The sequence below is a fragment of the Temnothorax curvispinosus genome, unplaced genomic scaffold, assembly GCF_003070985.1.
Source record: "Temnothorax curvispinosus isolate PA1 unplaced genomic scaffold, ASM307098v1 QBEX01004775.1, whole genome shotgun sequence".
In the NCBI taxonomy this organism is placed as follows: domain Eukaryota; kingdom Metazoa; phylum Arthropoda; class Insecta; order Hymenoptera; family Formicidae; genus Temnothorax; species Temnothorax curvispinosus.
The window spans coordinates 687,387-713,957 of record NW_020214555.1 but is presented as its reverse complement, the minus strand read 5'-3'; the positions used below and the strand labels follow the sequence as shown (position 1 = coordinate 713,957).

General features: G+C 43.3%; 2 protein-coding genes across 3 annotated transcripts; one reads left to right on the top strand and one right to left on the bottom strand.

Annotated features, from left to right (window-relative positions):
- Window positions 1-8,280: 8,280 nt before the first annotated feature.
- Window positions 8,281-18,847, top strand: LOC112454080 (excitatory amino acid transporter). 2 transcript variants are annotated; one of them, XM_025015280.1, is made up of 11 exons: window positions 8,281-8,757; window positions 10,598-10,723; window positions 10,812-11,019; window positions 11,910-11,952; window positions 12,034-12,287; window positions 12,376-12,609; window positions 14,778-14,972; window positions 15,095-15,229; window positions 15,527-15,635; window positions 15,791-15,909; window positions 16,226-18,847. In XM_025015280.1, the coding sequence occupies exons 1-11, from the start codon at window positions 8,583-8,585 to the stop codon at window positions 16,272-16,274; spliced, it is 1,647 nt and encodes a 548-aa protein (XP_024871048.1). In that variant the 5' UTR covers window positions 8,281-8,582; the 3' UTR covers window positions 16,275-18,847. The 2 variants fall into 2 exon arrangements, with proteins under 2 accessions (XP_024871048.1, XP_024871049.1); XM_025015281.1 differs by having other exon boundaries at window positions 15,791-15,925.
- A 321-nt stretch (window positions 18,848-19,168) lies between these two features.
- Window positions 19,169-26,571, bottom strand: LOC112454036 (protein dachsous-like). The gene is made up of 3 exons (XM_025015206.1): window positions 26,283-26,571; window positions 23,045-23,495; window positions 19,169-22,424 (listed from the first exon to the last, which is right to left on the bottom strand). The coding sequence occupies exons 1-3, from the start codon at window positions 26,569-26,571 to the stop codon at window positions 20,114-20,116; spliced, it is 3,051 nt and encodes a 1,016-aa protein (XP_024870974.1). The 3' UTR covers window positions 19,169-20,113.

Here is a 26,571-nt window from a genome sequence, read left to right as displayed (position 1 = left end):
AAAAGTCTGATAAATAATCGGACGTTGAATAATGGCGGGGCACACATCCATTCCAGTTCCTGGCTCGGAATGCGAAAGATTGATTTTTTTACTATTTCCAATTTTATTGGAACGTTCCACGCCAAGAAATTTAACGAAACGAACGTATGATCCTTCGTGACCGCAAATAATTCGATCCCGCATCCGGGACTATAGATGTGTCGTGATTTCGCGCGGTCTCGTCTCTCAGTGGGGCGCACACCCCATATTCTCCATCAAACTCCAGCTTAGCCCATTTTAGGAGACGATGTCTTCCGAGCGGAGTACAATTTCCCGCACCTCACGGCGCCGCGCCGTCCTTCTCTCTCTACTTCCCCCGTTCCTCTCCTTTTCTCCTTTCCCTGCTGTGCTTCCTTCTCCTTTTCTTTGTACCATTAATTAACCGAAACTTCGCAATGAACTGTCAGAGACCCGGATACAAGATCGTATAGAGCAGCGTTACCCATCTCTTCGCCCATCTCTCTTGGAAAGATTCACCAGCGCGCACCAAGCGTGCGGTGAAAATGACACCGTCGCACGTTTCGAGTGACGAAGTGATGAAAATGCCTGAAAGCACGAAGGGGAAATGGGCTCGCTTAACTTCCATTTGCTGGTAAGTGACGAACAATGAGGCGAAAGAGCCGTGGAAAGACATACGGACATATACGAACGGACGAGTCGTTGGAAGTAACTCACACAATCGTGTGCGGCTTCGTATCAGCAACTGCGCCACGTGTATATTGCGTTATCATGTCATGTAACATGATTTTTATATTCGCAGCGGGTTTTCTCGGAGGTTTTTGACATATAAATGAGCCGAGTGTGATGCTCAGACATTCCGGAAGCGGAGCAGATAGATTTTGAAATAAAAATGATTATTTGAAACATTTCGACTACAATTTTAAACAGCCCTGCATATTTAAAAAATTTGATTTGTCAACACACATTAAATAAAAATTTTTATCTGTTCCTTTCTGAAACCTCTCTTCGCGTGACACTAAGGCGAATAATGGTTTTCCGATCTTCAAGAAAAAGTTATTGCGGCGCAATCTTCCGTATTAATAATTCATATAATATCTTCGAAAGTGAATATATATGCAGTAGGAATCGCGTCGGCGGTATTTTGTATTTGCCGATCGCGCATACTATAATGCGCGAGGCGACATTCGAAATATTGAAATAGCATTGTTGCCGCAACAATACTCTTCCGGGAGCGACATCACGGATGCTGATAACCAGGACCATCTGCGAAGTTCGTATTTATTCATGGCCAACGAGCGTGTGAGAGAGAAAGAGAGAGAGAGAGAGAGAGAGAGAGAGAGAGAGAGAAAGAGAGAGAGAGAGAGACGTCGCGGAGTCTGCAAGATATTCGTGCTGGAATGTCTTAAAGCGGTAGCGGATTTTCTTCCCCACGTTCTATCGTCGAAAATTAGCTGTACTGAAGCTTAATCCATTCTCTATTATCATAATTAACGTCGTGTACCACATAATCAAAATGTCGTGCGTAAAGTTACGACGCTACCAGGAACGTTGAGAGGAGAATGCAAGAAGCGTATTTGTTTTGACAATATATTTAACAACATGGTTCTTAGCTAGTGACATTTTAATTATAAATTATTGCTTATATTATCTCGTAAAATTATATTATTATATATATCTTTATTCTAAATCTAAATATTTCTGTATGAAAAGTGTGTGTTTAATTGACACTTGTAACTTCTTTTGGAGATTCCTCTGATTATTATTAAGATTTATGTAAAGAAACTCGATTCTTTGTAAAATGATAATAAAATGATATAATTGAAATAAGTTTTGCTAATTAAACTTTCTTTGTAAGTTAATTAAAAGATTAAATCCAAGACAAAACAACTTTCGTTGTTTCATTAATTCAGAAAAGTATTTAAAAAATCACAACTAAACGAAAATATTTTACTGCAGAAACGTTTCATCTCTTTTGCTATTATGTAAATTATTTTAAGATATCCTATTTTATTTCCTTGCATCTCGAAAAATTAATCAAAACAACGATTAATGAGTAACTAATAGTTTTAATTCTAATCTATTCATTAACGAGAGTGTTTCAGTATATCACTTCCGCTACGAAACGTTTTACATTTCAAATGGAAATGCCGCAACAGTTCTCGGAACGCGGTTTAGCACTGTGACTTCTCAATAGCGCGAGATACAGGCTCGGTGTGTTACCTAAAGTTGCGTACGAACTGTGATTAAATACAAACAAGAGATAGAGGAACACTCCGCGGAATCAACGTGCATACTCGACATACGATAACTATAACGTCAGAACGAAAGTTCGCGAAGAGTTTTCGAACCATGCGCCGCTCAAAGATCGACGTATTGGAATTTCTTGAATGCGACCGCCTGACCCAGTGACTTCGAAACTTGAAGAATCTAGGCGAGAGAAGATGTAGATGAAGACGAAAATGTTGGAAGAGGCAGAGAGAGACTCGAGGCTGCTAGAGAGGAGGAACATCATAAAGGAGAGAAGAGAGAAGCCTCGAAAGAACGAACACTCGACGTTTTGGCTGACGTGGGTTTTACGTGCCGGTATAATAGCTCTTGTCTTCGCCGAGATGGTATCCGAAGCTCGAAACGACCTATACCGGCCACTGCGCGACGGCGACACAATCGTTAAGTCTACTCAGCAAGTTTTGTCGCTTCAGTCGGATGTTCGTGCATTTGCAATTTACATGGAAGTTTGCAATTGTAAAATATAGACTGTGTATTAGGGTGGCAATATTTTTGGGTCAAAAATTTGATTTTAAGTCTTACCCCTTAAATTCGTTTTACGAACTCTCAAATGAAGACTCTTGAAGAGCAGGTGCTGTAACTTAATATTTAGAGGTCCCTCAAAGCCTCTAAATATTAAATTTTTAACATTTAAATTTGCAACCTTTTAGGCTGCGTTCGGAAACTATTCGGATGCACCCAGCGTCGTTCTATCTTTGTTACTTACTGAAAATTGAACAAGGATAGAACGCGACGCAGGTGTGCACCCAAGTAAAGCTTCTGAACGCAGCCTAAAAGGTTGCAAGACATTGGCCGCGTATCGGACCTCTTCTTCTTCTTTAGGAGCCATTATCCAAGGAAGAAAAAGAGGTCCAATACGCGGCCAATTTCATGTGTTGCAACCTTTTTCTTAGTAGCCACTGTACATACAAAATTTATAAAAACAATCACCTATAGTGTAAACTATATGAAATCTGATAAATGCGATGCACGAAAACTTCCTGCGGGAAACGTAGACTTAATTTAAATAATATATTGTTAATATAATTTATTTTCCAGAATAATAAAAGGATTTAATGTAGAAAATTACATTAAGTGCACTATTTAATAAAATAGCAATATTTTGAAGCAATTACCGACCATTAATTTTTAAGCTACAGTATATAACTTTAAAGAGGCTTTAGTTTGAAGGTGATATATTTACTTACAAAACAAGATTATAAGCCGCGGATGGTTAAAAAATGGTTAAATTCATTAAATCATTTTATATTTGCTATAGACAATCTTATGCCAAAGATTGCATTAATTATACTTATATTTACATTTTTGTTTCATGTGTTGTACCTCAAACTTGATGGCCAGGTACTTTAATAAGGTAACTAAAAGAGATTTAGAAGTGAAAAATCCAGTTTTTTACCACGTTTTCAAAAAAAATTTAATGTTTAGAGGCTTTGAGCGACCTCTAAATATTAAGTTACAGCGTCTGCTCTTCAAGGGTCTTCATTTGAGAGTTCGTAGAACAAATTTAAGGGGAGACTTAAAATCAAATTTTTGACCCAAAAATATTGCCACCCTATTGTGTATAGAGACACACAAAACGCCAATTAAATAATTCCTCCATTTTATAGAGAAAGATTTAATTTAGCGCTTTCAAGTGCATTTTAGTTAATATCCCGTACGCGGAATGTTATCGCGCGCGAGAAACGCGTCCGTTATAAAGTAAAGAAGTTTGATGAAACAGCCATTATACAGGTGTGTACGCAACATCGCCGTCGTTTCGCCACTCTCCGGCGATCAAGGTGACTTTTTACGGCCAGAATATCAAGTACCAAAACCCTTGTTTGCACTGTTTCATCGTCAACGTGACACCCCTTAAATCGACGGATACCTTGAGCGATCTTGTTGTACAGGCCTCATAATATCTCCGATGAATATTGGGACTTGTTTGCACCGTAGAAATACGTCATGTAACGAATTACAATCGTTTGAGTGTCGAATATCCTCGGAATTGCGCCATTATTAACGTCAACAGGTCTGGTTTCGCGCAATACGGAAGTAAACGCAAATCTCTGCAGTGTATTTACATAGCGCTCGATCACCTGCCGCGTTTGCACGTGAACGTTAATTACCGCCGACTGATCAGTGTGCTAATGGTCACTACGGATGTACGACACCCACACTAAATATATCTATCGCGTCAATAAATTAACTGTCGTGTTGCTACGATTGGATTTCCCGTTATATATTTCATCCGGATAATCGAAATTGTACGTGCTTTGTAAAAGGAAAGAGAATTATTTATTTTGTTCGCTTATATACATGCATTGTACATCCATAATATTTCGACTTTTTGTGACATAACTGCGAAGCGTAAATCTCTCTCTCTCTCTCTCTCTCTCTCTCTCTCCCCTCGATCCTTTCTCTTCTCTTCTCTATAAACTCCAAAACTTCGCCGTCTCATCAAAAGAGAATAATACGACGGATGTTATCGGCGGCATTGCGCCGCAGAATCGAACACATCAAATATTTTATAAGATTCCCATTTCCTTCGCTCGAGTACTATTTTATGTTTGATGGGGATAATGGCTTTATAAGATTTCAGAGCGTTTAATCAGCAAATACGCGCACGCGAATAAACCTCAAGCCAATTCTGAAGAGTCAGATTTGTATTTTTCTACGTGCCGGCAATCTAATCATCGGAATTTTCTCCTTCCTACCTTTATCTCCTACGACGTTTCGTCGCTCTTTCTGAACCTCGAGCCCTTGCTCGAGCCGATATCCAATTGAGTCTCTTCGGCGTTCGTTTGGTATCTTCTTCGTAATGAGATTCTTGCTCCGCATGCGAAACGTAGACACCAGCCACGTACCCAGACGTATAAACGATATTTCTCTTTCATGAGTGAGTGAGTGAGACAGACAGAGAGAGAGAGAGAGGGACGCCAGGGAGAAAATTTCATCTATCTAGTCCGCAAAATATCTGCCTTTTGAAGACTCGACACTCTATCGTATATCAATTTTATGAAAAATCATGAATACATTTATATAAAATTACATTTAAATTGATTTCTAAAGATCCTTAAATTAATTTCGCTCCTAGTTTTTCCACCAACACGCGTTTAATACACACGAGACACTCTCGGCCGTATTGTTGAACCGAAAAGCTATTTGTTATCACGTCAAACGACGAGATTTTCGGATTAAGCGTGAGTTACGTGCGGATAAAGGATGTTTTTCTTTCATGAACGAAGGAAAAATATCCCTCCTTCCTCGATATTAGAGCGTGGGCGCCGAAGTCTCGGACAGCAGAAGTTTTCGGGTTTACGGGAAGAGCGATGCGAAACACATTGTGCTGTGTATATCGGTAAATAGGCGTTTACATGTTACACACTTGGTGCCCCGGTGTCGTCGTGTCCTCGTACTTCTGGATTATTTACGAGGCGGATGAGACCTGACTCTCGTAACATTCTGCAGACTCGGATTGCGTGGGACCCTCCATTATTCAACAGGATGGCGTGTTTTAAAATATCGGAACTCTCTTCGTTGATGGATTACTTAATTCACAGCTTTCGAAGAACATTCATCAGCAGGACATGACGTAGGAATTTCCTTCTGGTTATATCGACCTGTGTTTAAACGAAACATAATCGCCTCTCAGAGATCATTTTCTCATCGTTGGTTTCGCTTAGTAAAAAAAATCAGAAGATATTAAAAGTGATTAACAAGATTGTGATTGTATTTTGTATTGCGGTCGCATCAAGCAGTCAGTAACTTAATAACAGCTGTAATCCATGCTTAATAAAGAGAGTATTGTTTTTGTAAAATTGTCCATTCGGATTGCTGCAGTAGTAATTGAAAATAATTACAAAATTTTTATTTGCTTCAATAAACGAATAAATAACTGTTGCACTTTATTAATAATATCGCGAATATTCTGGTATTACATATACCTTTCATTACGCTTGTACGGCCAGTCAATTGGGATCTCGTGCCGCTTTTCGAATTTTCCACGATGAGGTGAGTGCAGCCGACAGTGACATAACGTGATTATTATACAAAGGCGATACGCTATTGGGCGTAAAAAGAAAATTGATATTTCCGTTTTATTGAGTTTCCCAGATTTGGCGAGTCGATCATCGAGCTTCCTCCGTTTCTTTATTTGATTGTAATTAGCGCGGTATCTCTTTAACGCAAAGTATTTCTCATCTTTCCTAATTAATTATACAATTTTTATTAATCAGAATTGGTCTGAGCTCCATGAGAAATGGGCAGATTATCGTTCAAATGTTGTGCCTCCATCTCTCATTGTTTCCAGACATCGCGTTTCCACTCTTTCCAAGATTCCCCAGTAGTAACAGCCGTCGCGGTCAGACGAAGGTAGTAGTTACCTACGTCCGATCAGACAGTTATCCAATTCGCCATTCCTCGCTAAAGCAAAGGCATGATATATGGTTTTTTTTTTATATCTTTATTTTTTATACGGTACATTACATAATTAAATTGTAAGATACGAGAGAGTTTTTTCATACAAAACAAATTATTTTCCCCTTTCTTCCTTTTATCTTCTTTTAGTACTTATCATTCTGATAATATGCTGTCGAATTGTTCGAGCATATTTGGAGGAATTTTAAAGGTAAACAAAAAAAAGTAGATAAAAGCATAAGTAAGCGATGATATTTATTTTTATATGTCACGTTATAACGATTTTATATAATGTGCAATATTTTATTCAATTCGTGTCGAGAGAGATGCTAAGCGTTTAAAATAAACTGGATTACCCCATTCTTAAAATAAGCATATTGACTACATATAAGCGCATTGAGCTACATATGTGTATTCGTGATAAGCATCATCCCACACAGGGCCACCGCTATGACGTACACGTAACGCCCTTGGGTAAAAATTCAATTTAATAATCTCCAAAAAAAGGGATTAACATTTTTAAAGCTAAACGAGATACATTGGATATTTTAAGATTGAAAAACAAAGGATCGCGTTTAAACGACAAACTGCAATACTGCGACGTTTGTCCGAAGTCCTTGAATCCGCGGCGCAGAATAAAGTACGTCGTAAAATGTAACCGCAGCTTCTCGTAGCCGTCTTAAGATCGAATACATTTTCGCTACTCCGACGAAGTTTTCTCTGCCCTTCGGCCTTACTTCCCTCGTCTTCGCTACTTTCGCGTGTCAAGGCTCTCTCATATCCTGTTCTCCACCCCGTTTCCCTTGTCCGTCATCTCTCGATCTTTCCCTACCTCCTCGCGCGCCTCACGCGTCTCACCGCGATGCAGCCACCGCGCAGCAACAGCATCAGGGGTAGTACGTATCCACGTTTTGCGCGACCGACTTTAACCACCGGAGTACGCGCAGGCGTTACGCCGTCGTCGCCGGGCGAGAGAAACGGGGAACGCTCGGGGATACGGAATCCTAGCAAATCAATACGGCAATGTCCGCCGGTAACCAGGCAGTCGGGGCTCATCCTTCGCGAGAAACGTATCGGAAGTCTCCACGCGCACGCTCAGTTACGCTCTAGGCAATACTGATTAGAACAGTCCATTGAATCTTGGCTGTCTTCGTCTCTTCGTCATCGTCGCCGTCGTGGATTGCATCGATTCCCCGGTTTCTCTAGTTCCTCCCGAATTCCAGCTTCACGAGGTGAAGTGCGCCGACTGGAAGGAGAGACCTACAGCATCGTCGTACTTGAAGAAAACGGCTGCCAATAGCCCTCTTGGATAACTGACCTTGTGCAACAGCGCGAACGCCTCATCCGCTTTCGAGAAAAGGAGCTACTTGAGCAATTTCGTGACAAGGATCCTACAGATTCAAGTTTCCTCGCGACAGCTCCTTGATTTACGATTAGAGAGATACGCATATCTTGGAGCGCGTACGGGTCGTCTCGGGTCGTTTCGCATACGTCGTAGAGGGTACTACGCATATACCGAGAGGTCAGACAAGCCGAGGCCGAGTGGAGATCAGACGGTCTCGCGAGCCTCAGCGGAGCACAGCCACTGATCGTTATTATCACCAGCACCTAGGAAGACAGTCAAATCCCATCCCGGTACCACGTTCGAATTAGTAGGCATTCGCCAGGCCGCCAGGCTACTACGACGTCTGGTAGGCGCGAGTGATCGGTCCTTCCGCACGGATTTACCGAAACACCCCCAAAACGGCAACCCGTCGTCGTCGTGGTGCTGCCGGGGCCCCGCCGTTAGCCGCGAGAGATCGCGAGAAGGGAGCTTGGGGAGATCGGCGGGAGGATCGGCCTGTTCGTACGCGACCAGCACCGGCCCCTGGTACGCCGCTTGCTGGCGGCCCAGTGAGATGGAAGAGAAGTCCTCTGCCCGATTCTCCGAATATCTGTTCGCCAAGATGGGCGGGCAGGACGTCTCGGCCTCTCAGGGTCCCCGCAAGGTGACCGCCGACACCAGAAAGTGGATGCGAGAGAACCTGCTGCTCCTGGTCACCCTATCCGGCGTACTCTTTGGCATGATTCTCGGTGAGCGACGGAAATGCTTATTTGTTCCTTATTACATGTACTGACACTACCTTTGAAAATTGGAGCATTTGGAGAAGTTGCGAAAAATCTTTGATTCAAAATATATTTACTTTAAGAAGAAACATTACTTCGCTGCATTTAAAAAAGAAGAAAATACTTCAGGACAATTAATAGCACTTGATTTTGTATTACATTGTACACTAAATTACTGTTTGCGTGTGTTGCTGATGTTGAAAGACACAATGAATCAAATATGAATTAAATGGAAAATAATAACTGTGCGATGTAAAATGTTTATCGCGCGAATCATCAATCGCATCGCGTTTCATTATTTCGTTTCTTTACATGTCAGTTGTAAATTATGACCGCCATTTGCGATAGTTATCATACGTACAATCTGTTTAGCAGCTCTATATGGGACTAATTCCATATTATCTAGATTTTAATCTCTTCAACGCAACAGCAATCCTTCAGTCGGCGATTCTTCTTCTGTCACATCAACGACTGACTGCCCTTTCTTAATGTCGCTTTTTACGCTCATACAAAGATCTTGTATGACGATAAATTCGTACAAATTAGTCGATCAGAAAACTAAATTAATGGCTTTTACAAACGTACGCTAGATTTTTTACTCCGTAATAAAAACTAAGTACACGCGTGGATCAAATGAATGCCTGTAACACGTCAAACGTTTGTAGAATTAGTAATGGTGAACAGTGACACGATAAAAAAAACGTTTTATGCTTGTAATGTAATACGAGTGAGCTTTCGCTCATAGATCGATTTTACACGTATACCTCGAACGACCCAGTTCGAAATTATCATTCCAATTACGTAAAAATAAGCAACACCTTTTATCTCGTTAAAAGTTGCTGTTCATCGACGTAGGGTTTCCTTAAAAAATTTCATTATGTCGATTCAATCTCGAAGCCAATTTAATAGAGATCATATTTTCATTTCATTGCAACATGGCGTATTGTGTATAAATATTATATCATGAATATATCATTTGATTTATCCGCAAATGTTAATAAACGTTGAATCACATTTAATTAAGTGAAAATCGATTTTATTATTTTACGCTGTACGTCAGAGAAATGAAGCGATTTCATTTAATTGTAACTGAAGGTATAACACGAAAAACATTTTATTAAACCGTTTAATTACTTGATAAATCTGTACATTTGATGTAGGCACATAAGAATAAATTTAACGATGAGCAAAATATTAATAGGACGATCAGGTGGGTGTTACATCTGCACAAAATTCCATTTCCAGCTTCGGTATAGCTGATACGGCGGACATACAGCGTCCATAGATATTTTACTATAAGTGGAAACGTTGATAGCATTGTAATAATTTATACGATGCCGCTCGATAGATCAGTCTACATCAAAGCTTTCATTCATATCCTTCCTTATTCAAAGATAAAAGATTCAAGGTTACACGTCAGTCTCTACATTGTCAATTTCTTTCGTTTTCCTATTTTGTTCACAAATGTTGACGGAACCTATTCTCCACACAATCGTCCGTCGCGATAAATGATTCATTTGGAAAGACACGTATACGCGTTATGGCCTTTAGCAGGACGTAGATAGCTTATGCAACTAATCTCGCATTATCCGGTAGAAAAGAAATCGCTCAAACCTTCACCTTTTCGTCAACCGCGACGCCCTTTCTTCGCGATCGGATAACAAGCTAATTGACTGTAATAAATTTAAATATAGTTCAAGGGCAAGCGTCCCGTAAAAAATTCTTAAATGTTTTATACGAGAAAATGGGAAAAATACAGATTTCGTGGCGCAGAATCGCGAGTCAATTTAATAATATCTCCTCGCAGGGTTTGGCTTGCGACCTCTGGACCTTGGGGACGACGCGGTGATGCTAATCAGTTATCCGGGAGAGCTTTTCATGAGATTGTTAAAGCTAATGATTTTACCTCTGGTAATCGCTAGCCTCATATCAGGTGAGCTTTCTCTTTCAGATTGTCCCACGCACCTATAGTAAAGTAAAGGATACGTCGAATGTATCTTAATTATTTTTACGTATATCAGGTTCAGCGAGCTTAAACGCCAGGATGAACGGGATGATCGCCGTTCGGACTTTGGTATACTTCATACTGACGTCCTTGCTCAACGCCGTGCTCGGCGTGGCCCTAGTCCTCCTTATTCATCCCGGTAATCCCGGCATCAGGGAATCGATCGGCCCTTCGCATCACGCGAGAGCCGTTAACATATTAGACAGCCTGCTCGACCTGGGAAGGTAAATTATGTCTGCGATATCTCTCATCGCCCGATATCGATTCTGTCAATATCAATAATGTACGTAGACTCACTTGGAAGTTTTCCTATTGAAAACGGAGATAATCGAGTGTGAAGGTCAATGAAGGTATATGAAACGGTGGGAAAATAATGTTAATCAATTCCGATGTGTTTGCTTTCGAATTGCGTTTAAGTAATTTTCGCAGTTAGAAAATTGTCGAACTATATATTTTCGCTGCTTTCGAGTCTCCCGACAAAAATAGGTCAGTCGCTTCCGCTGCGGCGTATTCCATTGCGAAAATTTTGAGAAATGTGCTTGACAATGATAACGTGACATTGAAATAATATCGATCCGCGTGATACTCCTCTTTACTCCGCCGTTGCTGAATCATCGCGGTAACATAGTTATCTAATTGTAAGTCGGATTAAGGTCGTGGCATTTCACGAGCCGTAAACTCCACTAAACGAAATTCATCGTGATCGCGGATACTATTCGTCGAGACGAAAATAGTTCATCGATCGTGCGTATTTTATTCACGCGAGGCGCATTCAAAAAACTACTCCGTTTAAAAGTCGCGCAATGCTCAGCACGATTCTCCGAACATTGTATTAAAATCTAGATATCGCGGCTCGGGTTATCGGAAACCATTTAACAATTGTTTCGCTCCAGCGACGCAACGTAAGATCGTTTTTATTGAAAAGTCGCCAGAGCTTGTGCCGCGACTTAATCAATGTGGTAACGACTATGAATATAACGAAGGCCGCGGGAAAGGCGTTATTTTTAAAATATACAGCCTTGTCTCGTGTAGTACACAGAAGATATTGTCTACACTTATTTAATGTATTCAGTAATATTTGAAATATGTACAATTTTATGTTGATGTTTCGCAGGAACATGTTTCCGGACAATTTGTTTCAAGCAGCTTTCCAACAAGTAAGGATACGCCTCATTCTTATGATATAAAATAAAATTGAAATAAAATTGACTCGATATTAAATAACGATGTTATTATAGGCGCACACGGTGTACGTCCCGAAAAAGCAACCTTTCCAAAACGTTACCGACCAGTTACCAACGGCAGTCCTGGGAGACGAGGAATTGATAAGAGTGGTACAGTACAGAAGCGGCACGAATACTCTGGGTATAGTTTTCTTCTGCCTGGTCTTCGGTACGTTCTTGGGAACGCTCGGTGAGAAAGGTCAGGTCGTCATAGACTTCTTTAAGGCTGTGTTCGAGGTCATCATGCGAATGGTCTCGACCGTCATGTGGTGAGTGTGCCCCTGAGAATTAGAAACGACGCTTTATGATTTCACGTCGCTTTGTAACGCAGCAGAATGGAAAATATCTTGCTTCCAGGATGACACCAATCGGCATCACCTCCGTAATAGCGGGCAAAATACTCGGCGTGGATGACCTGGTGCTGGTGATGTCGCAGCTGGCGTGGTTCATCGTCACGATCGCGATCGGTGTCTTTTTCTATCAGCTGGTGATCATGCAGCTGATATATGCGGCCTTCGTTAGAAAGAACCCCTTTAAATTCTACGCCGGCCTGGCCCAGGGTACCCTCACCGCCTTCGCCATGGCATCAACGTGAGTCGTCGATCTTCGAACCCGAGCCCGACCTTGAGAGAATCCATTTCGCCTGCCTCACAGGGCCTCGGTCAACGTTGTGATCGTATTTTCTGACACCTCGTAGCATCCGTCCCTCTCATCGGTTATCTCCCGCCGACATTCCGTCTCCTTCCTTTCATTTCTTTTATTTCTTGTCACGCGGACCTTTCTATGCTTACGCGAAATGGAGCTGGTCTGTCGCGCGATTGATAGTGCGAGTAGTTGATGTCAAAACATTTTGACGCCGTAAAACGAAATAGACAATGAGTGATACGTGATCGATGAAAGACGTATATATTGATCGAATCGATTGATGGAGACAATATGTTTCAGCCAGCTGTGTGGAGGCTTTGCGAGGCCACAATCCCGATATCCCTTTCCAAGTTATTTAAGCCAGCTTTACATAACTTTCGGCAAAATTGCTTCATATAATCTTCTTGCTTAGTTTCTATATATATATAAATATATATAACACAAAAAATAAAAAAATCACGTTGTGGAAGAGCTGGCCAATTCCTGAATTATCCTGTTAGTCTTTCCTCCATACGTGACAATCTCTTTTAATGTTTGCTTGCGAGGAGAGCTCGCCATGCCACATGAGAAAGAGAAAAAGAGGGAAAGAGGTATGCAGTTCCGGGTAGCACTTAGAATGCTGATACTGCCGGTTCCCGACCACCAAGCCAATACGAACTTCCGAAAGCTCGTAACTAGATTGTTACGGTGTTACGCAAACGGAATTTCGTCGTCGCGCAAAAAAAAATAACGTATTATCACCGCAAATGAGAAATTAGAAGATGACATTCGAGATACGGCTGCGTTATTCGCGAAAATTGAAACTATATCGACGAAACGATATTGCCCAAACCGGCGATCTGCTGACTCCGTGTTACCTGGACTGATTCGCGGCGTGGAAGTCTTCTAAGGATTCCCACAATCGGTATCTTCGAGCTCTTTCCTCGCCGATAGCGAGAAAGAGGAAGAAGAAACCGAGCCAAAGGAGACTTCCACGCCAAATTATATGATTAATTTTAAGTACGTCGTTCTTTAACAATGGATTTGGCGGAACTGAAAAAATATTGGTTGCTTGTGCCGAGCTCGCTCTTGCAGGTACGACGAGGATGTCGATGACCGGCTGTACGACGTCCTGAACGACGGCTGTACGACGTCCTGAACGACGTGCGATTATTTGTTTCTCTTGAAATAATTCATTTTTGAGAGTCACGCAAAGCAACGATCATTTTTTCAGTTCGCACTTACGAATCGAATTCAGTTTGCACCTCTGAGATCCTTCCTTTCTTTCTTTCACCCAGCAGTCCAACATACGTCTGATACACACGAAATAAAAATTACCCTCACCCCATCCCGATTACTCCTATTTCCCGAACATCCCCACACCCCCTTTCACCTTTCCCACCTGGTATTATTGTTTTTAGCAGTGCTCAATATTGTTTATGATCCACCTAGGTCTTATACGGTTGTATCTAACTCAATCTGTTTTCTCTGTGGATTAACTGTTTCCAGAAGAGAGCGTACAACTGTGCGTACACTGTGACTGACTGAGAAACTGTTCTCAGTGTATCTGAACAGAGACTGTATGAATATCATGATGATGTATTAGAACACGCACTGCACGCGGCCTTTTGCAGGTGGTTTTGACTCTGAGAGACCGAGGGTAGCGCTTGGTAAGTAATTGATGGCCGCAACATGAAGGTACCATACGATTGTCTGTTATAGGATCCATGGGCGGATGACACGCGGTCTACCGGCGATCCTTGGCGAATTGTGATCTAAGCTAATCCCAATTGATTTTCAGGTTGTTCTCACGGTCATTCTGGCAGTTGTTCTGGCACTCTTTCTACTATCCGCAGTTAATAATGCGCCGATGTTAATTCCGAGTATTCTTCCTTCGTTCGTATACCGTTTTTTCTGCGATTCCCTATACATATTCGTTCTGTTTCGATTCAAGCCTTGGTCGGTTACGTCTCTGAGAGAAACTATCGATAAATAAACCGCCGCTATATATCTATCCCGTAAGTTTACGCCAGAATGACCACCAGGACTTGCAGCGACAGCCGACGCGGAGCGAATCTTTCTACCATCAACGGAAGAGTGCTTTGCCCGATTTTTGCTAACGCAGGTTTGTACAGGGCTGCTGCACTTCCTGTGACTTTTCGTCTGATGACCGAGAAGCTCAGAGTCGACCCTAGAGTCACCAGATTCGTTCTGCCGATCGGTTGCAATATCAACATGGATGGTACCGCACTCTTCGTCGCCGTCGCCAGCATATTCATCGCCCAGATGAACGGTATCTACCTGGGCTTCGGAGAGATCATCACAGTTATGTAAGTCTTCTTTGCCTCCCAATGAGTTACTTTGCCGAATCAACCCCGAAAAATTTTATTCAATCATATTTTATTTGCCGCTACTTTGTTTTATTTTTTTATTATTATCTCGTTTTGCAAAGTCTGACGTCCACCGCTGCTTCCGTCTCGTCGGCCTCGGTACCAAGCGCTGCGCTCGTCCTGCTGTTGGTCGTCCTAAGCGCCATTGATGCTCCTGTTAATGACGTTTCTCTTCTATTCGCGATCGACTGGTTTGTGTGAGTGTCAGATAAAATATTTTTTTACTTATAATATATCCTATTCTTACGATACACATTACAATGTTGCAAGATATAAAGTATTTCGTCACGCTAAGTATCATTTTGGAGAATTATAGTAGAAGGAATATTATATATATTATAAACTTCTTAAAACAATTTTTTACAATCAACGAAATATTTTAAATAAAGAATGCTACAACAACAATTATATATGCAATATAAATAGAATATAGAAGAATGCAAATGTATTATTATACATGTAATTGTTAACACGGATATAATTTTATCGATTAGGGATCGGATAAGGACCACCAATAACATGCTAGGAGATTGTTACGCCGCTGCAGTTGTCGAACAGCTCTCGAAAAAGGAACTGATGGCACTGGACGCAGCAGCTTACCAAGTAAAATAGACAAATTATAATTAATTATGTACTAAAATTAGAAAAACATGTTTAATGTTCACTCGATAATTCATCCCATTTGCTTCTACGTGTGAAACGCGGTTCCTTATTTTCACGCTGGCATACCATAACAATGCGCGACAATTTAATTTTAGTCGGAGACTGTGCTGCCAACCACTATCGCCAATGGATGTCTTACCGCTAACAGGGTACCTGATCCTGACACCGTCGTCGTTGAGATGCAAGACGACGCGCGGATAACGGGGATCGCCAAGTAAACACGCTTGTTGGTAGGGCTAGGCTATCACTTTGTACGGTCATTTTAAGATCATGTCGATTCATTAAATGGACATCGCTTTGCGAATCGCTAATTTGTCTGCCGATTAGCAAATAGAGACTTGACGGGGAAAAAATGAAGATCATCAAAGCTATAGCTAAGCTTCGTAAAGCTTATCCTCATTTCACTCATTAGATCTCTCTCATCATAAAAGTAATATTAGGCAAATGGGGCAACTGTGTATTTTTTCCGTGTCAAGTCTTCAAGTGTTGAGCGACGAGAGGATCCTACAAACCGTTCTCCTTTTTTTCAGCTTCGGAATAATGCACATGTCGAGAAGTGTGACGGAAGAGACCGTTTGACTAACGGTTAGCCCCGCGAAATAATTTAAAGAGTCGCAGAATCTTATTAGCAAGCAAATCGACTATGCCGTCTGTTTGAATTGTTCAACGAGGATCAAAAACGTACTCTGCGCCAAAGGCGTGTTCAGTTCCTCTATTTCTCATTGTTTTAAACAATCCTCGAAGTTTCATAGAGATCTTCCGCAAGGAGTTCTACACCAACGAGACAAGGGGGTTCTCGCGAAAAACATGGTCGCCAATGAAGACACGAAGATATATTCAGCAGTCAATAAGAATGGAGCACGTGTTTTTATGTGATGCAGGCACAGCAATAAGAATGAATTGATAGACGTACACTGAAATTACGAATCGAGGCTTCCAAAGACTCGAGGACAGCGCATTTTATCGCCACGACGGTAATAATTACGCTCGATGTTGTACAGGCAAAAAGTCGGGATTATAAGTCGTTCAACGACCCCCGGAGGGATCAGGCTGGATTAGTAAGACGTTAATCCGATTGACCGACTCACATTCGAATAAACGACAGATGACGATCGTAGATTAAAGACTCGCCCCTAGCGAAACCCCGGAGGTGGATCAATTCGATCGTCCACCTCCGTCAAGAATCTGGCGATCGTTTCTACGATCGATCGTGTAAACAGCGTCGAATGTGGTGCCTTATTTCGATATGCGCCAACCAGGCAGGCGCGATGAAAGTAAAATGTCGCCTGAGTTCTCTTTTCTTTTTCGGGTGTATAGCGCGCGTTCGTCGCGCGTAAGTGTAGATGCCGATTCCAAATACCTGACGCTTCTCGATGTGACTTAGAACATCCTGGCTCCGAATCCGGGGATTGAGCATTGACTGTCATTAGTGACGCGACGAATATAGCTATTCTATCGGAGACAAAGAAATTTTTTACGGTATTGGGGGGGGGGGAGGGAGCTTGATGTGATAACTGTGTTATAGGTAGCTATGTGCATACTACACATATCTAGGATAAAACAAATACGTTTTAATTGCCCTACAATGTTATTACTAGAATACAGTTTAGAATACTACACTTTAAAGACACCGCTCGTTTCGCGTATCGCGGGTCAATCACGTCACTGATCACAATTCGAATCAAGGGAGGGGGGAGGAGAGAAATTAAGAAAAGTACACAACACAATATATACGTATACTACGTGTCCAGCGGAGATTAATACAAATTCCACGCTGAAGATACAGCAAAGAAGACTTACAAGCGGGTAGAACTTTAAATAGATTTTAAAAGTCATATCGATCTATAACTATCGGACCATTTAATTGACGGAAACTGGTGTATAGAACCTTCCTATGTGTTCTGCTTTTGAAAGACGAGTGTTTTTGCGAGAGAGTGCTTGTCGAGACAGAAGTCGAAACCCTGGACGTGTATTTCGTTTAAAATCGGAGATAACGCTTTATACTCATTTCAGCGAGCTATCTCCAATTTCCAAAAAGAAAATTTCTCTTTCACAAACTGGGAACAAAAGATATTTGAATCTTTCAATATAACGTTGATTTCTATTAATTACAATTACGTCCAAGATTCTATCTCGTTGCACTCTTCTTCGATTAGTGCTCCCTGCCGTAGAATATAACGTACCTTCCAATATAATGTTGTCCAGACCGTAGCTTAGAATAAACAAGTTCGTGTTTTTCAACCGTACGTGGAAGATCATACTAATTCTTCTATGAATGACAAAGAAAACGGAACATTTAAATCGCGCAGCTCATTGTGAGCGCCAACAAGACTGGATATACCATATGATAATACCGTTTTTTGCTAGACGTAATAATGGGTAAACGATTCCTACATGGTTTCGCTAATACTAGGCACTAGATAGGTATTAGGTCGATACGTGTTTTATCGTAGAGACTGTTTAAATGTACAAACTGTTCGAGTACATATATAGTATTATTATTTTTTGGGATTATTAATGTTTATTTATTCATATCAATTTTACAGCGCGTTAGAAATTAATTTCTTTGGAATAAATAATATCATTTTGTGCACGCATTTATTGCGAGAGGATCAATTTCTGTTGTTAAAAATGAGCCAACTAAAAAGTAAATGCAAAATCGGATTCTTTTAATTTGAATATTCAAAGCAAGCATTCCGTAAAGATACTTAGAAATTAAACATTGTAAATGGTATTTAATATATTTTGCCATAAACATCGAAATGGCATATCAAAATGGTTAACGAAAATAAATAATAGAGGGGGATTATAAAGTAGATTGGAATTTATAAAAATAGAAAAGCTTGCTAATTATAATTAATAAATTATTTTCTTTTTAGTTTAATTATGATATGTTAATTTTGTTAATTACAATTATTTCATTTCGTTTAAAATATCTCGTTCTTTCAAGTGATATATCGGGTGCTCCTGTTACTCGGCGCGTTTTATGCTCAAGCATTGAAAGATGAGGGATACTACGTAGTGTGGCTACGGGAGTAAAACGAGCGGAGGAAACATGGAATAAACTTATCAAAATAATCCGAAGAATACGTGTATACTTGTAAGGCTCAACGTGTTGTATAACAAAAAGCGAATTTATACGTGGAAACATTTGGTCTTCTTCATTATATTCATTAACAATCCTTGTCGCTTTCCCTCTTCCTGATTTCCTGTTAGATAATATATTTCAAATGACAAATCAAAATTAGTAATTAAATCAATTATTTAAGGGAGATGTTGGAATGTGATAGAAAAAAATAACAATCTCCTAAAAAATTCATTTATTTAAGGCCCACGTCGCAGTAAGGCCCTCAGCTCGGAAGTCTTTGTACAGAGAACAATTTATACAAAATATGACATATATTTGTATATATATATATATATATATATATATATATATATATATATATATATATACAATAATCAGTGCGTATGTATATATGTATCGGGCTGAGATTCCATCCCCCGTTACATCGAAATCGCGCTCGGGGGACAGGGACGAAGTAACAATTAAATCAACGAACGTTATATTATGGATGCCTTTAGAGATGCGCCGTCACGAAATCCAGTGTGTGATCAGTTCGCTCGTGATAGCGCGTTTTCGTTATCAACTCGGATGATAGCGCCATGTTCGTCGTAGTATCGACCGATTCGACATATATAAAATTAGATTTACTGTACACATTCACGCGGAGTGGGCTCGATGAGCACGGCGCGATCATCCGGCTTCCGGTTTTTACATAAAGACAGTCTATCTTTTTTGATTATGACAACATCGTCGTTTATTTTCATGGATTATTATTTACAATGCTACTTAATGACTAAACGCCGTCGCAGCCGGCGGATATTTACAATATTCCGTTCAGAAAGTACTTGCTTTCAGTTAGCTATCGATCGGAACGAAGAACGCGTCCGTGTTACATAGCAGATACGGAATTGTCAAGGCGCAATCGCCGCTTTCTCGCTTTCTGTTTCACTCACAGTCGCTCGTACCGCTCCTCGCGGTGAATCGAAACTATAAAGTTTATATAATTAATAACTAACAATTAATTGCGGGAAGGTAGCGTTTGCGCGTGACGGGGAAAACGATTTGGCCACGATTTCTCTCGGTGGCCGATCAAATTGAAATTACTAAATTAAAATCACTTGTTAATACCACACCTGCGGATTACGTTGTTCGCACAGTCTGAGAGAGCAATATACATATATTCATTGATCAATCGCATTTCAACAACGTATATATTAACAGAAATATTATTCGCGTTATACGTGACACTGCGTATAATATCGTATCCGATATCGCTTTCCCGACGCGAGTCATCACTGGATTAACACTAAAACTTGTACGCGAAGTATACCGGATTAAAATCGGGATATCCTCAGATCCTCAGTTCGCCGTCAGCAACAGGAATCACTCGGTTGGCACTTTGACTGGATCTCTGGGTGGCGGGTGGTACGAGAGGGCTGATGCTGGGACTTCTCGTAGCCAAGGGTGATAACGAGGGAGAGAAACTTGGACTCAGTGCGGCGGAAGGGAAGGTGGAGGCATCATGACTGATCGGCGACCTCGGTAGAATTCCTCTCGCTAGCGCGGGTGCCGCCAGCGATCTTGGAGCGACGGACGTGAGCAACGGCGGCGGTGGTGCTTTATGTACAGACTTGGTCTTGCCGCTACTGCCGGAATTTCCACTTTGAACGCTGGCGGCGTCGTCCTTTAGCCTAGCAATCTCGCTGAATACATGAGCCAGCGGTTGATACTGGGGTCCCCAGTCTAATAAATAGTCCCAATTGTACGAGCCAGTGAGCTCCTCCTCGCTGTGCACGATTGAGCTCAAAGAACCATTCATTGACGGTCCACCTGGTACTTCCAAACCAGAAGTGGCTCGTCCGGGTTCCCCAATCTTACCATAGATCAACGTCGCTATATCCGCCTCGGTGCTCGCTTCATCCTCAAACAGATGCAAACTGTCCAGGGGCAGAGCCTCGGGAGGTCTCCTAGGTGTGCCAGCTGGAGGATCCACGATGCCCAATCTAGCTAAATATTCCTGAGTATTGTGAACCGAAAGGTCGCTCGCGGAATCACCAGTCTGCTGGCCCTCGTTGATCATTCTGATCTCCTCGTCGTCTCCATCGTCCTCGGCGGAGCCTCTGCCGGAAGAACCCGATTGATCGCTTCCGGAAAGCTCGGACGTAGCTTGCTGCTGCCCAGATTGACTGGATGTTCCATAAGGAGGTATTTCGTCGTACTTCGGAGGGGCAAACTGGCAAGACGTGCCGCCACCCGCTCCCCCGGCACTTGCGGAACTACCGTTTCCGCTCGCTCCGACTCCGGTCACGCTTCTGATTGGGATCGTATCAAACGCGCTCGGGTCCACGTAGCTATTTGACGCGGTAGCGTTGCTCTCGCCGTTCAGACCTGGTTTCGTGCCGGGCTTTTTGTGACGGCGATTACGAATGTGAAGGTAGAGAAAGATGGCACCAAACGCGAGAATGAGAAGAAGAAGAGCGATCAGCAGACCCAGGACCCAATCAGCCAAGCCACCCGAAGTGGCCACGGCCATATTCGAACCAATGTCCGTCGGCGTCGCTAGAGCGGTAGCTCCTCTAGCTCCGTTCAGCTCGTTATCGTCCATCGGCGTAATTTCCACCACCGTCCGGTTAGACAGAGAACCCTGCCTACCGGAACTCGCGTTGATCACTAATCTGAACAATTCGTTGTGTATATATTTCTGTTTCACGATCAACGCACCGGTCGTGCGATTCAATTTAAGATAAGAATGCTGAGATGTTAACTGATACACGACCCGGCCATCGGGCCCCTTGTCGCGATCGGTCGCCGTCACGTGACCAATTACCATGCCAGGCAACATTTGAGCTCTGCTCCTTATTCCGAATCGGTACATCTTTTCGGTGAACTGTGGATGGAATTCGTCTCTCGAGTCAATCTCCACTCTGACACGCACCGCCGCGGTACGGTCGCCCGCGTCCGTGGCGCGCAATGTAAAAGCGTACCGATTCCGTTGCTCGTAATCGAATACGGTGCGAGTGATGACGGTACCCGATTCGTCGACCGCGAACAGCTTCCAACTGTCGTCAATATCGGAGAATCCGCTGGCGGCGGCGGACACAATGGAGTAGTTCAACGATCCAAAGATGCCGCGATCCAGATCCGAGGCACGCGCAGAGAAAACAGTCGTGCCGATCGGCTCGTTCTCACCGACAAACTCAAGATACTCGGAAACCGGGAACTTGGGCGAATTGTCGTTCACGTCTTCCAGATGAACGCGAAGTCTGGCGAGCGCACAGAGAGGCAAAATCGGATCGCTGTCGCAGACCATCACCACGAGATTGTAGACCTCGGGCTCGAGATCGCAGTCGAGCGTGGAGTTCACCAAGACCGCGCCGGTCATCTTCTCGACGCGGAAGAGACCGCCGTCATTTCCCGAAGTGATGTCGTACACCAACGTGGCCGCCGGGCTGTTAGCCAAGTCGTCGTCCTTGGCGTGCAGGACATCAACGGTCGTTCCACGTGGAGCGTCTTCCTTGATGGATACTTGATGGAGCTCTTCCAGGAAATGCGGATAATTGTCGTTGACATCCTCCACGATAATAGTTACTATTATTGGCTCGTCTCCCAACAGCGAGCCTGTCGTCGTGTTTTCGATCTTGCTGCCCAATTGCAGCATGTACCTGGAAAATCAAATAACTTGAGAGATTGTCTAGATTTTGTAAAATAAAGCGAGTGGAAGCAAAATGCTAAGAAACGATTAAACCAGGATTTAAGGCTCCTGGGTAGTCACCGCGGCCATATTGAATTTCTTGCTATCGAGGCGAGAAATTACCCTATTTTAGGTTGCGGTAAATTCCAAAATAAAAAGACATTTCAATAAAAAATCACTATAGATCGTTTCAGCACACTTCTAAAATTTAACGGATACTATCGACAATAAACAAACAGCCATAAAACGAAGCCTAAACATACGGAAAAACAAGCCGTTTGACGACTGTCGAAAGGAGTGGAGAATATTCCTTCCGCTATATATTTCTTGCAAATCTTACCATACGTTAAATTTTACGAGTTTCACGAATACGTTAAACGTTATAGCACAAGTACAGAGCGAATAATAAAGAAATTTAACGCAACGCAAAATAGGTTGTCAACATGTCACAAAGGACAGAATTCTCCATTGGAGAAAGTTCTTATTTCTGCCGCGACGGTACGTCGCCATCGTCAACACAGAGTTCTCAGCTTAGGGACCAGGAGCCTTAACGTAATAAATTATATTTCTATCTGAACCATCGATGCTTACCTGTCTCTCATCTCGCGATCGAGCGTTCTCGAGAGAACCAGCCGATCTCTGGATATCTCAAACGTTCTATCGTCGCCCGCAATGATGCCGCCACCCAGCAGGTCCACGTCGGAAAGCTTCAACAGCGTCGTACCCTTCGGCAAATTTTCCTTCACCATGATCTTATACTCCGGTCCAGGTAGGGTGCTCTTTAAACTGCTAAATCGTACGACCACCGAGCACACCGACGACACCGGGGGCTTGCCGTAGTCCTCCGCGACGATCGCCAAGTCCATCTCCTTCGGTATCGGCCTGGGTATCGCTGTGCGATTAACAGTCAGAACGCCGGTCACGGGATCCACCGAAAATCCCTTCACGGGACGCAGCAGATAATATCGCACTCGACTGTTCTCCTCCGAAAGGTCGTCGTCCGTAGCGTTTACCGTCAGAATTTCCTGCTTGCCTTGCCCTTCTGAAATGAGAGAAAAAAAATCGACACGTTACGCAGCGTGTAATTACATTAACATAAATTCGTACCGCGTGTTTTGTTTTTATATTCCTGGGCGCGAGTAAAGAGAAAGGTATTTGTAGATGCAAAATTATAAAGAGAGCTCATATAACGTCACACGAGACGGCATTCATTAGTGAACGGCAGAGACTCGAGAAGCACTCTCCTGCAAGATCGATTATCGAGTCGTACATTGTACGAGGGACCACTCGACAGGGACGCGGGAGAAAGATCGAGAGATCAGCGGGGCTCAAGAGCTCAAATACTTTCCGTGTCTTCTTGTTGCGGATGCGTCCTCGACCATCGCCGGGCCCCGGGAACCGACATTACGAACACTTTTTTTCGGATGGCGAGCGAGGAAGATAAGCCTTCTTGACATCAGGCCAGGACGGAAGTATGAAATAATAACCAGTTGTATATAAATCGCGCCGCGCGGTGCCCTGGGTAGTCTGGCTCTCGATGGCGCGTTGCGTATACAAAGATCATTTCGATGCGTTTCAAATCGCCGGATAACTCGGCATTAATGCGCCAAGTCGCGGCCTAAAATGCAGAAGGTAGGGGAAGATATAGACCTGTGCGTGGAAGAGGATTCGAAATAAACCTGGAGGATGCGGTTCCCTTCGGGGACCTTGCACCACAGCCGGGAGGAGCGAAAAAAGAAAGAATACGAGGAGGCAGCAAGAAGAACTGTATAATTATCGCGAAGTGTATGACTGCAGTGCATGCACACATTCGCAACACGACATCTTCTCATTGAGATAAATTCCAGCATTTCCAGCAGCGTCAGAATACTCTCTCTTTCTCTTCATCTTTCTCTCTCTCTTTTATTATTTTTAATCCTGCTCTATCGCGCCCAGAATATTTCCATCTTTCTCGATCTCCTAATCTTCGTATCATTGCTCCACCACCACCATGCAGTCATTAACTCCGCCGCGGGACAGGTAATTTGAAAGTCTACATTGTACAGAAAAGTAAAAGTGTATCTGTAGACTAATAGCTCCTGAGTATTTAATTAAAATTTGCGCGATTTTAAGAAAACGCGACGAGAGAAGTTGGCGAGGCCGATCTTCGATCTATCTTGATATTATATCACTTTCACGAACATCTATAATGGTTCCATTAACCGACCAGGCGCTTCATTAACTTTTGCCGAAATCTTCTCCGCTCGATCGAGTCTGCAACTTTCTGTAACCGTCTTGTCGTTCTTCGCCTGTCCCTCCCATGAGGAACGGTACACAGCTTTTCGCGAACATGCGAGACGAAGCGCGGGATGAAGCTGAAAGGGAGAGGATCGAGGATGCAAATTCGCTTTCTCGTGCATGGGAGCTCCCCGCACGAGAATCCTTTCCACGTCCACCGCCTGCCAATCCACCCTCCCAAGTCCCCCGATCGCCCTTACCTCCCGCCGCCCACCCAAACGTGCACCATTAGGCGCGGGCCTATGTATTTTTAATAAGTTTCAAGAGTCCTCTCGAAGCCGGCAAACCCGGCCGGCGCGGGCGCGGCGCGGCGGTTGCCAGTGAAGGCGGCTTTTCGGCTGCCTCGCAAACGGTGTCCTCGCGTTTATTTATGTGCGAGGAGTTCGCAATCCACCTTAGCTCTCCTTCCATCCCCCCCTCCCTCCATCCCGCGTCCCGCGTCCTCGCCAATCCTTGCTTCTCTTCGTCTTTCGTTCTCCACCCTGTCCTGCCGATCTCGCATTCTCTTTCTCTCTCTCTCTCTCTTTCTCTTTATACATATATCTTCTTCCCTTTTACCCCTTTCTCTTTCACTATATCTTTTTCTCTTCCATATTCGAGCAGCTAACTTTTCATCGGTCTTCCTTCTACTAATCTTTCTTTTCTATCTTCTTCTCTCTCTCTCTCTCACTTTCTTCTTCTCTCGTCTCTCCTTTGCGCCTCTCATCCTCGCGCGCTTTATCTCGGCGCGGTGTCAATTCGAGTTTGGAACATGGGCAACAGGACAACGCGTGTCTACTAAAAACCAGTTTTTAAACGCGCGTTTATTTCGCGCCGAGAGGTCCGCCAGTATCTTCCCTCTCCTCCCTCTTCGCTTCATCTCTTTGTACCACTGCTGTTTCGATTTTTTTCGACGGGACACTGACACCGAGATGCATCGTCTAGCGGGGTGACAGAACTCGCGCGACCAATGACAACTTTACGGTACGAACGGTAATGAATCCCGACTGATGGAACCGTAATCTCGACGTGGACTTCTCGCGCGCGCGTGTAAGATATAAAAACAACACGACCACGACGGAACAATACAACGTCAAATGGACCACCAAATAAGATATTCGTCGAAATCATCGAAACTCTCGTAGAATGATTTCGTTCGTTAACGGGCCGTTAACAGACAAGACTTGAATTTTTCAGTGCACAATCTTCGCGGCAAATCGCAAGAGATTTGCGATGCGCTTCGCTTCGAGAACGCCGCAACAAAACGTATATCCGCGAAAAATCTCGTGCCCCGCCGCCGACGTGGCCGCTCGTCTCGCGATTTCATCCCACGCTACCGCTTCGCGGAACAACCGGCGCAATCGCGACGGCGATCGTTCCTCAATAAATCAAAGAATTATGCTCGCTGGAGCGTATGCCACGCGATAACCGACGCGACGATCATCGTTGATCGCGTCCGATCATCGTCAAGAGTTTCGACCGCGGATCCGACGACGATCCGCTATACCTGCCTCCCGTTCGTCGTTCGCGCGCACAGAAAGAGGAGAGCATCTTGTGTGCCCCCGATACGTACCCGAAAGGACAGCCACGTAGACAGCCTGCTCGAATCGCGGCGCGTTGTCGTTGAGATCGGTCACACGAACGGTGAGATCGGTCGTCGCCTCGTGAATTCCGTCGCTGGCGATCACCTGAAGAGTGTACTCGGAACGCGTCTCGGCGTCCAGACGTTTCCGCAGAACAACCTTGCCGCCGTATCGGTCGATGCTGAAGGGTCCCGGATTGGTCACGTTGCCGAATCGATACGTTAACGCCGGCGAACTGTCCACGTCGTTCGCCGTGATAGTCGTCAACACAGTTCCCAT